Source organism: Geospiza fortis, unplaced genomic scaffold (genome assembly GCF_000277835.1).
Source record: "Geospiza fortis unplaced genomic scaffold, GeoFor_1.0 scaffold70, whole genome shotgun sequence".
In the NCBI taxonomy this organism is placed as follows: domain Eukaryota; kingdom Metazoa; phylum Chordata; class Aves; order Passeriformes; family Thraupidae; genus Geospiza; species Geospiza fortis.
The window spans coordinates 6,701,356-6,714,630 of record NW_005054317.1 but is presented as its reverse complement, the minus strand read 5'-3'; the positions used below and the strand labels follow the sequence as shown (position 1 = coordinate 6,714,630).

Sequence of the window (13,275 nt, the reverse complement as noted above, 5' to 3'; positions counted from 1 at the left end):
GGAGGGAGAGAGGCGAGGCCGCGTGTGGCCCTGTGCAAGCGGGGGAAATGGGTGTAGCAGCGAGGGGGGGTTCGCAGCCCGTTCCCGGCCGTGTCCTCGTGTTCCTCTGACACCAGCTGAGATCCTGGCTGCACTGCTGGGGGGGCAGAGCGTGTTCTGCGGGGCTGGAGAGGTCACGGAGTGCTGCAGGGCTCCTGGGGCTGCTGCGGGCTCGGGCCATGATGTAATGAGAGCGTTGGGGGTACGGCGGGGCGAATCTCTCTCTTTGGGTGAGGGAAGAACTTGATGTTGGTGTCTGATGGTGTGCTGGTACATTATGGATTTCAGGCAGTTGCCCCCACCCTGGCTGGGTGTTGCTGCCGGAATCTAAATCCAAAAAAGGAATTTCTTATTTTTTTTCAATAATCAGAGATTCCTCTTTTCGCTTGTATATAGGAAATACTAGGATTTCTTTTTTTCTTCTTCTTGTGGTTGACCCAGGAAGTCATCTTGTTGCCGGCATTCAGGGTTTTTTTTTGCTGTAGAGGTGCAGGGAGGAGGGTGTTGCTGTGCTCTGGATCCTGTGGGTAAGCGTTGAAGGCAGTGACAGCAGCTGCTGTTGGCTCTGGAGCTCTGGTTGCTATGAGAAAAGCTTCACTAGACTTGGCTGCTATCTCCAGGGAAGGACAGCAGAGCAGCCTCCATTAGTGTGGTGGTAGAGGGATGGCTCACTCATGTTCAGCAAAGGACTTTACTTTTTGGGCTGTTTCCACAGGCCTAAAGCAGGAGCAGGGATATATTGTGGTCCTGTGGGACAAAAATGTCCAAGGTGGGTTTCATCGCTGTTATTGAGTTAATGGAATTGCATTCAAGTGTGGGTTGGAAGCCCCAGGTTACCCTTTCCACATATTTTGGTCTGTGTGAAAAGTAGGGCAGCAAGAATTGATATGATCTTCCTGTGAAGTGAAGGCTGCAGTTGTGTCTTTTTTGAACTCCAGTCTCCTTTCCAGCCAGTAACAGAGCCAGATGCTTTTCTTATTGTTTGTATGTCTCCTTCCTCCCCTCCCAGCGCCTGGGCCCCACTTGCCTTATTGACTGGAATTTCTGCTGTGTGCAGTGGGTGTGTGCAGCAGACACCAGCCTGCTAGTGCTGAGGAGGGATTTTCCATTCACAGACCAGGGAACTGTCAAAATAAAGTCCCAACTCAACTTTAGGACTGCAAACAGAAAGTGGGGAGAAGAGTTTTCCTCTGCTGCAGAGTACAGTTTATTCTCTGAGCTTCTTACATGCTTTTAGGTCAAAACGTATAGGAAATGTTGCTCTGCTGTGGAATAGGGAGGTAAAACTCCTGTGGATAATGGGAAAGATTCCTCCCTTTCGGTTGACTCAAATGCTTGAAGGAACAGTTTGCAGGAGGCCATTTTTGACGTGACTCTGTATTGTGGAATCTGCCAGCTCCCATCCACACTCTGTCTGCCTGACTGCAATAGCTTCCTTTTTTTTTTTTTTTAAAGGAAGAATGAGTGCCTTTCTTATCTGCTTAACTAACCATTTGGCACTGGCCCCTGTCTGTATGATACTGTGCTGTCGAGTTAGAGCTATCAGCATATTCCAGTTCGTTTGTTAGAGATGAAACTGTTAGTTGAGGTATGCAGCATGGGAATACATTAGCATTAGAAAACACTGCCATCTTTGTAAACTAACACCTATCATGGGGAGCCCCTTGCCCTGGCCTGAGTGACCCAACTCAGAATTACTGTGAGCTTGAAGCAAAAAATTCCAGAACCAGAATAATGTGAGAGATTAAAATATGCCCCTAAATCCGCTTGACTGGCAGCAATCATGTGGTAGATGCCAAACTCTGAGTAGCTTTTATATTTGAGGATCTGTAGCACACAAATTGCCTCACAAGGTGGGGGGAGCAACTTTTAACCCCCTAAAACACGTCAGTCTTTGGGGCTGGAGGTGTCATCTGCTGCCTAACCTGGAGTGACATGACACCAGTACTGAACTCTGAATTTTGTGAGTATGAAAACTGCTCCTTGTTTTAATGAAATACAAAAAGTGATCTTCATGGCCCTTTAGTCTTTGTTTACAGTCTCTCTGTAGGTTGTTTACTGTCTCTCTGTAGGTTATAATGGGAATTGGTCCATTGCCTCACATTCTGTTGGATAACTGGCACCGCTTTGACAAGGCCCTGGCTCTTCATTTTACTGTCAAATCCCAAGTGACCTGAAAGTAATATTCCTTAGCTAATGTTGTCTGATATTTCCCTACTGCAAGGTGGGGTGATGAAATCCCATGTATATTTGAATCACTTTTTAAAAAGAGCCTCAGTTACTGCAAGATTTTATTTTAAAACTAACAGGTCAAAGTTGAAAAAACACAGGAAAGGGATGGCATTGAACTGGAATCTCAGAATATGCAAAAGTTATGCTCTTTTTTCTGGAGGGAGAAAACCCAACAAGCAATCATGGATTTAAATTTTCCAAATGTTCCTTGAAGGAAAAAAAAAACCAACATTTTTAATTCAAAGTTCCAGGTGCAGAGTGTGCAAGGGAGAACTAAATGTGTGATGTCCCAGACATGTAATTTGTTAATCTGTCCAGTCTATGCTTTCTCCCATTTTGGATGATCAGACTTTTACAAACTTGTGTTGAATGATGTGATGAGATAAAAATGTTTCTATCTCTTCTGGCAATATTAAAACAAACATAATGACTGTTCAGAGGTTTGAAAATTCAAAAATCATTGTTCTCATGACATTATTGCTGTATTACAAAAGCACATTTGTGTTTTTACTCTGGTGCTGCTTGTGTGTGTAACTCTGAAATTTTGCCAATGAAATGCTGTGTTGTGTGCAGTGTATGAGAAAGATTGCAATAGCAAACTGTTCTTCATGTGTACAAGATGTAGTAGCAGTGCTTGAGTTGAAATGTAAGACATGCTTAAGTGTATAGTGTGTAAGCTGTTAAGTCTCAGTTGCCCCTATGAAACTTCAGCTGCTATTTGATTTTAAAATAAAAATTGTGTTGTGTTTTACTTGTCTGTTTAGTTTTTTTTCCTCTTCCAAATTAAAAGAAAAATAGCTATGGGTATTACAGCTGTTACAGATTCTACAGCCAGTCTTTGGCTCCCATGACCAACTTGTGGCAAGAGTTAGCACAGTGAGTTTGTACTTGCATTGTTAGAGACGGGTTTGTATAAACCTGGCTTAACCTAAACCTTTTGCTTGTTGTGATCATGGAAAAAGCCCCAGACCATAAGGCAGCAAGAGTTCAGCATTTTGAAACTGTGGGAGCTGAGATTTTTTTTCACACTTTTTCCTTTTAATTCCTTATTGAAGTTGCTTGGGGGATCTTGGTTAGGGTTGGTTTTTTTTCCACAGGAATTGGTGGCAATTTTCCAGTATTCCTGTAGCAAATCAGCCGAGCTGCAGCCCCTGTCCCTGCTGAGCAGGGAGAATGTGCAGTGCTCCAGGCCTCCCTGCTGAGCTCACACAGGGGTGGGACTTGCTAAGCCGCTGAAATCGCAGCTAATGCCTGCTGAGCATGCTGAGAAACAGTTTTTCAACTGCTCCTAGTTTAAATTTTTTTTCTATAATTAGCAAAGATACTCTTTGTCTTGAAGGATGATCTATGGGACAAATCAGGAGGTTCTGGTTCATCGTCCCCCTTCCCCCCTCCCGAGCCAGTGGTGAAGTAGTATTTTCCTGTAACAAAAATAGCTAAAGAGATTTTTCCCTCACTTCAGCTGATGAGTCTGAACTTGAAAAGCTGTAGCCCAAAAAAAGAAACCCTCAGCAAATAATAGTCTTAATGCTAGTTTCTGTTGCCACTAGTCCTATAGGAGCATCAATATGGTTCTTTAAATTGTAAATCTGTATCATTCTGATCCTTAAATCTAATTTAAATGCTGAAACAAGTAGAACAAACAAACTATATTTTAAATAATATATTTGAGAAATAAAGTATTTCTTGGTGAGTTTTATTTCCCTCCTGCCAGACATGCACAAACCCCAATTATTTTAATGAGCAATATGGGAAATATTCAGCAAAGTGTACTGATGTACTCAGACTTAAAGGTGGAAAAATGTGGGAGGATTTGTCAGCGGTTTGAGTGGCAAGCTTTTAGTGAGCGGGAGAAGTAATTTCTTTTGTGGTCAGGAATCTAATAGTCTCACATTCACCAAACATGAAGAAAAAAGGGGGGACTGAGAGAGAGGAACATAGAAGAGTGGCATTGAGAAATGGTCAGGAATTTGACTTTTAGAGTGAAGTTCAGAAATGATCTGTTGTTTATGCTGAAGTGTAATTCTTATAAACTTGATAACGTAGACAGGTCTTGCATTCCTCCCTGAGGGTCACAGAAGGGCTAAGTTTAGCAAAGGGGAGGTATCCCAAACACTCAGATCTATCTAGTTTTCAAGGCAGGAAACTTTTCTGTTTTCATCCTGTTCTAAACAAGCCTAGGGTTTGTTTTTTGGGTTTTTTTTTTCACTTACAAGCAGCCTTTTGAGGCAGAACGTGAGTTAGCTTTAAAACCAAAATGCCCTAAAATATTTCAAAGTAATTTCATAGTAGAAAGGTCACGGTCCTTTTGATGTGTTCATATTTAGAACATGATTACAATTGCAATCATACACATTGACAAGAAGATATTGTCTGGATTTGGTAGCTGCTCATTTAGTGACTCAGGCCTATTCCTGTTGTCCTCACAGAACTCATACCAGGGTTTTCTTCTGCAGCCTTGCTGATTTACAGGACAAAATGTTTTCAGTGACCGTGCCAGCAACCTGGAAAACAGTTTGAAGTTCTTTCTGATTCTTTCTTTCTTTCTTGACTTTAAAGCAAGCAGTTTGAAATGCAGCTTGTTGATAGGGAAGGCGTGTGAGACCCTGCCACCGAACTTTTTAACAGAACATGCCTGCTGCTACTGATTCAGTAAAGAAAAAAAAAAAAAGAAAAAAAGAGGATGCAGCTTGGAGTTTTAGTTCATTGGCATCAGATTATGTGGCCTCTTGGTTTTGCATGACTTTGAATCATGAAAATAAGTGGCAGAGAATTTTTGAGGATTATGTTGATGGTCATATTTGGATAAGGAAGCCCACATAAGACAGTATTGCTCACACTGTAGGACAGAAAGTTGCTTCTGGGAGCAGAATATGGGAGGTGCAGAGGTTATAGCTGGTGGAAGGATAAGACCAGGAAGACTGAAACTTCTCATTACAGCTCCAGGTAGTGCAGAGAATGGGAACAGAGGAATATTTTCAGTGTGGTCATGTTTCCCAGCGCTGCCTCTGCCCAAATTACATCTTTCTGGGAATGCTTTAAGTCAGGTTTTAGGACTGGAACCCCTGCAGGATGCTGGTGTGGAAACTGCTGCCAAGGAGCAGTTCTCAACTGTTTTTATGGGAGAGAGTGAGGAGGTGAGAACGTATCCTTGCTTGTAGGCAGGAAGGAGTACACTGGGAAAAGTTTGAGAACCAGTGATTTGGGAAACTGAAGTGCCCTGGGGGTGCAACATGGAGCCCTTAAAATAGCATGCCTCAACCTGAGCTGCACTATCAATTTATAGATACTTGGAAGAGTGCACAAGCCTTTTGCATTTGTGTGGCCTTTAACTAAAGACACTAAAGCATTATTTGCTGTGTTTCAGTGGCATTGAATTGGAATAGCTTATAATGTTGCAAGAATGCCTTCAGTAACGTGGCTGTAGATTAGTTTTCACTACAGCTAAGATCTGGAAGCTTCCTGTATAAATACCTCTGAAGTGAACCTTTGAAGAAAAGATGACTGCTTGTTGGAGTTAAGTAGGCTCTGTTTGACTGGAGAGGAGACTGGCTTGCTGGTTCAAAGTTCTCTTGCAGTTTTATGAACTTGAGGATGTTGGGGGGTTCAAGATGGCCTGGAAGTTAAGAAGGAACAAGGATATTTGCAGGGTGAAAGTCAGGTTCTGAGCTTGTCACAAACTCGCTTTGTTGTGCAGTTCTTCTAATTTCCACCTCAGGCTGTGCTTGTATATGGAAATTTGTGTGTTAAACTGGAATGGGTGTTCGTGACACACAGTATATTCACTGTACAGCTTTGTGCAGGTTTTTGGTGCACAGCAGTGTTCTATGGCAGCTCAGGCTGACAGCCCTGTTCTTCCCAATGTCACCTTTGCCTCTCTTCTGGCCCATGCCTGCCCCAGTAGTGAACTATTCAGGAAGATTACCATTCAGAAAACAAGTGCATTTCATTTTTGAAAGGAAGAGTTTTCTGCTGGCTTCTGCCTGAACTGCTTGACTGTGGGGTCAGGTTAGCACCAGTGCAGGGAGGGATGGGGAGGCTGCGCTGAAGCCGTGCCAGCTGAAGTCAGCTTGAAACTATTGCAGAACTGCACCCTGCGAGCGAGGTTACTCCGGGTGAAGTTACATGAGACAGCTGAGCATATCCAACTGCTCTGCTGCTGAATGGGGGAAGTTTTGTTCCCCCTTGCTCTCTCGCCCAACGGGGAGTTCTGCCTTTTTTGCCTGCCAGCTCTGGTTCCTGCTGGATTCCTTTTCTGAACTCCTCCAGTTTGCTAACCCAGCAGAAAGCTGTGTTGGGGTTATTTTATGTTTTGGGTTTTGCTAGATTATTTTTTTGCCAAGATAGTGAACTGAACTGGCTCACTGAGAGACTTGTCAGGCATCCAGAGCCCTCACAAAATAAATAGGGGAGAGCATATGGGTGGAAGTGCAGAGGATGTGGTGGGGACCGGAGAAGGGGAACAGGGTCTCCGCCTTTTGGTGCCGCGCCCAGCACGGCCAGCTCAGGCTGTCCCCTGCAAGTTCACACTCCTCTGAAAGGAGAGTGAGCCACCATCCCTGCATGCTGACGAACCTGTGCCGGGTCCTGAGTTTGTGCCCTTGATCATTGTGTGTGGAGCGCTTTATGTAGACAAACCCTTAGCTCCCTGCTTGAAAATTGGTGATGTAGTCTTGCCTTCATCTGTTCTTGTTTGTTTGAGAAGCTGGTCAGATGTGAGTTTTAATGTAGGCTTGATCTGTGATGGTGGAGAAGTGTTACAGCCTAAACTTGGGGCTTAACTGTTTCAAACCAGCAAAATATTGTAGGTATACTGTTGCAGAAAGTCAGTACAGCTGAAAGCTGGAGTGATGGCTCATTTTGGAAGATGGCAAAAAGTTAATTAGTATAAAAATATTATGAATCTGTGTAAGTAAATGCACCACACAATGCTTCTTATATATATATATATTCATTTTTTTTTACCTCAGAATTAGAAAGTCTTTGTTTTGTATTTGCTTGCCAGTTGTTACGGGTAATGAAATATCAAGGTGCACAGAAAATTATAAATTACTGAAGATACACTGTCAAATGTATAAAAAAAGATCATGGTGTGAATTCCATATAACTTCACTGAAAATATAGAGTATGACTGGAACAACACAAAAATGTAATTCAGCCAAGGTCAGTTGCAGCAGAAACTTCAATCCTATTTCTTTAATATGGAAAACTTGGTTATAGCAAATTTGAAATAAAGCAATTGTCTGTGCACTACAGATCCTGTGTGCTGATCTGTCTGCTCACTGAGCTGAGGCTTTGTCTCATACCTAGTGAGACTACTTGGTCTAACAGAACTTGAGGCAGCATTTTGGCTGTTTGTGTTTGAATAAAGGTATTTAAATGTTAGCATGTCATGACATCTCCAAATGCGTATTGCTGTGCAAAAAAAATTCATGATGGGTGTGAGCAGTATGTCTCATAAGCAAGAAATCTCATCTGTTGCAAGGGCAATCTTTTATTTAATGAAAACATTTGCAAATAGCCCCAAATCAATCATTTTGCCATAAGGGAACCAAGCAGAGTGTATGTGCTGCCTTGTCTTTACAGCCGACAGCAGTTGTGAGTTTTTGCAGCGTGGAGCTGAACGCCCAGGTGAGCACTGGGGTGATGTGTCAGGAGAGCTCTGGGGACTCCATCTGAGTGCTTGTGTCTGCTCCCCACCCATGCCCCAGGCTAAGGACTCAGGCTTGGAACACATCATTTATCTGTGACAGGCTGGGCAGGAGGTGGAAAGTTATACTAGGACGTTGCGTTTTGGGGTATGCCATCCCAAATCTGTCTCTTTAGATATGTCTCTTATCAGTAGGAAGATCTCTGCTGAGGTTAAAGCTGTGACTTGTGAGATAGGCAAAGGAAGTACCTTAGCTCTGCCCTGCAGTGGTGCTGTTTGGAAGGGCTGTTTCTTGCCTGCTCTGCCTGAGGTGGGAGGCACTTGGATGCCCAAGTCTCAAGGCTGTTGGCATTCTTTTCACACCTGTGGAAATCACCATTAGTGCTGCTGAGAGTGGTGCTTGTTGCTTTCAGCTTAGCTCCTGAAACACTTGGAGCATAGTGTGGGTCACTCAAAAGTCAAGAAACTGAGCACAGAAGTGTTTGCATATGACAATACAGGTTTGATCTCTGGTGGATTCTTTTTGGCCACTGCAGGTTCAAAGTATCTTTTATGAAATGTTCAGGTACAGAATTTGTAAGAAGATTAAAAACTCACAAACTGGGAAAATACTTTCCCCACAGGCTGCCATGGAACAACATAAGAGTTGAAATTGATGTGTCACAGTTCCTGTTTCCTGCTCCTGCATTTCTAAGTCTTACATGTGCAGACAGCAGTAATAAATTAATAAAGAATAAAGCACTAGCATGTTCTAAAAGTGAGACTATGCATTGAAACCTGCAGTCATTAGTTAAGCCTCTCTTGGGTGTAGCTTGGGACTGTCAGCTTGAGACTGGTCAGCAGAAATTTGTTGAATCACACGTGTTGAATCCCAGGGAGAATGAAATGGGATGTCCAAATGTTCATGTAAGTTCTCTGGTTTTTGCAGAACTGTATGAAAGTGTAACCAGGTTCCTCTCTGTGAAATCCTTCACTTGAAAATTTTTTTAACAGTTTTTAAACAGTGTCTCACAGCAGAGATGGATGGGGAGCAGGCTGTTCCTGTAAGCAAAGTTTGTAGCTTTCTGTTGCTCTTCCAGTGTCAGAATTTAGGCATCATTCCTTTTTCTGAGTAATAGTGAAGCCGTCTGTTCCCATGAGAGTCACTGGGCTGAGGCAATACTTGAAAGGAATTCTAAAATTTTCAGTTTCACATGAAGAGTAGGTTGTGAAGGAGGAAAAAAGTAGCTTTGACACATATTTAAAAAATGTTGGAAACTTTTTGCTGAAGTTATTGAGAGATGGTTGTTACTGAAATGGTACATGATTTTAAAATGTAGAAATTTGTCGTAAACAATTGGACTTTCTATGAAATTCTGTTAGTACTGAAAAGGTATCATTTAGCTTAGGTTAAAATCTCTGCAGTTACACTGATCATTGCTGATTTTTGAAGTCTGACATTTTTCTCCCAGGATATGTGTGTGGGTCCTTAGCTTTTACTGACCAGGAATGAAATGTGTGAAATGGCCAGTGGCTGAAATGTTTTTCACCCTGAAAGTTCAAGATAAAATGCTGGCAAGATGAAGGGCCCCCACTCCTGTTCTGCTTAGAGCTAGGTACAGCCCTGGTTTTCATGTCTAGAAACACTGTATGTGACATCTCAGGAGTGGTATTTTGATTTTACTGATAAAAATATTAAGGCACAAACAACCACTTGCATAGGACATCTTATAAGCAGTGTGGAGGTACAACATACTTGGTTTGGGGGTGTTTTTGGCTTTTGGTCTAGTGGTGCAAATTGCAGTTTTAGGTGGCTCTCTCACCCACACCAGTCATCACCTCTGCCTACATGTCCGTGTTCTGTAGTGTTGTGTTCCTCTCTATGTACCTTCACTTTCTTTCAGTAAAGCTGTCAGTGGTTTTAATACTGCTGTTAGTAGGTGTGGTGGGGAGTGCATTACGTAGTGGATACAGGTGAAAACATCTGTGTGAGTTAATGATGGGCAGGCATGGTAGTATGAGCCAGGGTGTTCTCCCTGCCTGTTTTCACTAGCTTTGTAATGCTCCAAGGTAGTTTGGGTTATGAACAATGCTGCTACTGATTTGTAGCCACAGGATTGATAAGCTATGTAAAGGGGCCTTCAGAGTACTTTGGCAAACTGTGTTTGGATATGTAGTGTGCACAAAATGTATCTGCATTACTCAGGAAGATAATTCCTGTCTGTGCTGTTTTCCTTCTGTGTTTAGATCATTCTCCTATCCAACTCTTACCCAGCTGAGGTCTCGATAGTTCTCAGTTTTTCCATAATGACAAAATCAAATTAGCCCTATGAGTGGTGCATGTGAAATTCCTTTTGGTTAAAGCACATTGCTCTGAATATTTCCAGGCTGTTGCTTTTTTTTTCTTGTGAGAATTCAATGTCTTATGTTTGAAAGAGAAAGGAGAAAAGATGCAGATGAGGAAATGCTGTTGTTTAAGGTACAGGGAGGAACAAGTAACTTGTTTCTAGAACATAATCTGTCCAGCTGTGACTTAGTCATCTTCAGTCTTATATAAAATGCATCCAGTCTAAATAGTTGAGCATCTCCCTCCTGAATGCGGCAAACCTTTTATGCTTATGTGAAGATGTGAAGCTGTAACAGGCGCAAGGCATCATCTTAGGAGTACCTTCATACTTGGGAACCTGCAGCATCCATCATACTGTCAAGCCTCATTTACTCATGTGATGGGATTTTTTTTATTTTATTCTGTTCCACATTTTTTTCAAGCTTAAAGAGATTCCTTGCTGTTGGCAGAGAATACAGCACTAATAATTCCAGACAGGAGAGCAGGGAACGTAACGTGAGAACAGGGGTGACTCTTGAATCAGACTGAAGGTTTTGTTCATCTCTGACAGGGCCAAAAATTGATGTTTGAGGAAGAATGTAAGGTGAGGAGATCACAGGATCTTGGCTAATGTTACTAATTTCAGTGTAGTAGTTCCCGCTGTTGCATTACATGGAGTCCTGCTCTTAGTCACTTGGATTTCACATAGCTGCTCTTCAAGGAAAGGGGATAACTTGACTATTATGAAATGCTTTTATATGGATAAATGTATTTCCACACAGGTCCTTTGTTTATATAATTATGGAGGTTTTGGAGGGGTGGGGGAGATTTTTCTTAGTGACAAGCAGGAACTTGTAAGCTTTGTAGGAGCTGGCATGTGTGAGTTGAGAGATATTCTGTGCTAGTTAAGGGATGATGGACAGCCTTGTTTAGGTAGTCGAGAAAACTGATGTTGTACAGCAACAACAACACTGCTGAGTGTGTTGTTAAATAAATGTATTGATAAAGAGAGGTGTTGATTAATCTTATGACTGTGGACATGGAAGATGACTTTTAAAATTCTGCCAATACATTTCCCATTAATACACATTTCATGAAACTGGGGAAACTGGCATCTTCAGTCACATATGTATGCAAGGGAAGATCTCCTTAGGAGGGGTACTTGGAGCTGTGCTTCACTTGGGTAGTTGGAGCCATTCTTCAAAGGCTTCTGAGAAAGTGTTTGATGTAGTTTTAGTTCTAAAAAAAAAAGTTCTACTGTTTTTTTCATAAGAACTACAAGTACACTGTGCTCACTGTGAAGACTTAATGGCTTGGGTTGATGCTGCTTGGGGACCTCAAGGCTGCAGTGCATTGCATGATTTTTGTGGTAAATCCATATATTGTTTTTCAGGCTGTGCTTGACAAACATGGCCTAGCTCTCATGTAAGCTGCAATGCCAAGTGTAAAAATGACTAGGTGAGATTTTCCATTCTTTGTTAGGTGGAAAGTCAGATCATCAGAAGGTTATTTTTGGCCTTAAAATACATAGTTACGCAAAGACTTAGTGGCCCTGGAGAAGAAATGAGCAATGCCCTGAGCAACTGCTCCAAGTTGGCCCCTGCTTTGGGGGTAGGGAGATAGTGTTCCAGTCAGTTTAACTTTCAGTGGTCCCTTCAAATCTGGATTATTCAGCGGTTGAGTGCAAGACTGGGTGTAGGAGGTCTAGGGAAACATGCCTGTTTTAGGTGGAGAGGGCAAAAGATAGGAGGAAGAAGGCCATATTCTGATACTAGAAATGTTTGTGCTGGAGAAATTGCATTAACAGTGGAGACCTGAAATATCTGAGACTGGAACTTGGCAAGGACACACCTAACTTTATAGATGTTTATGAGATGAAATCAGATTTTAATTCACTGTTCTTTAGATTCTTTTTATCTGCATAGCATAAAATATTTGATGATTCTTGATCTCTAGAGAGGTGCTAGTGGGTAATAAAGTATATTTAGGGATCTCTGAATTGTTTTGCCACATTTCAACAAAAGATGTGAATCCATCCAGATGCAAGGTGATGCATCTGTTATCAAAACAGCAGACCCACCTATAAATTGTGAAACAGCGTCTTGGAAAGCAGTAGCTCAAAGGGCTCTAAGGTCTTTACAGCTTGTTGCCTCTACATTGTACTTGGGCCATTATTTTATTTAAAAGTGTTAATGTGATTCCTGGACATATTGAAGAGGAGGGGGAAAAAAGTGGGGGAAAGGAATGTGAAGCAAAATAAGTAATCTTATAAACACAGCAGTGTTGAGACTGATACTGGAATTGAATTTTGCTTTCCATGCTTCAAGAAGAATGCCAGTGTATTAGGAGGGAATTCAAAGGACAGCTGCAGAAATGATCCAGGGACTGGAAAATAAGCCTCATGATGTGAGGTTTAAAGGAGCTCAACTTACTCAGCTTATTGAAAAGACAATTGAGAGAGGACTTGATCTTTCTGTAAAAGGACTTGTGAGATTTGCTGACAAAGACAGCAATATCAACTGAGGTTAGACAAATTCAATTTTGAAGTACAGTTTTTTAGCAATGATAGTAATTAAACATCGGATTTGTTTACAGGCAAGGGGAAAGGAGCAAACATTCATCTTAGTCTTTTACGAAAGGCCCAACTTAGTTATTTTTGGAGAAAATACATGGCAATTTATTTTTTAAAATTATGATAATATGCCTTTCCTGACACTGGAGTTTAAGAATCTTTGGAGATTTTGCCCCATGATCAGTTGGTGCAAGCTCAGGTACATGAACTTGCAGTCACAGCCAAGATCATGAAATTAAGATGAATTTAGAGGAGAAATAGTTAAGCTGGTGCTAGAATACTGCCTTGCATAACACACATGAGATGTGAAGGGAACTCTGAAATTTAATGCTTTGTGGTCTGCATCACTGGAACGCAGCTCTTTCCCATACTGTGTTGCTTCAGATGTTTAAGATATGGTTAAGGCTTTCTGAAAGCCCCTACAGAGAAGCCCTGATGTAACTGTGTACACTCACGGTATTCAGATGAGCATTCCTG

The 13,275-nt window shown here is 41.9% G+C and overlaps 1 protein-coding gene across 1 annotated transcript in view; it reads left to right on the top strand.

Moving 5' to 3' along the window:
- LOC106631799 (SRSF protein kinase 3-like) overlaps positions 1–2,216 on the top strand; it is a 13,688-nt gene extending 11,472 nt beyond the window's left edge. Inside the window, exon 12 of the mRNA XM_014306699.1 lies at positions 2,112–2,216. Coding sequence (XP_014162174.1) covers positions 2,112–2,216 — 105 coding nt within the window. The remainder of the gene's footprint in view (positions 1–2,111) is intronic.
- Positions 2,217–13,275: the final 11,059 nt, after the last annotated feature.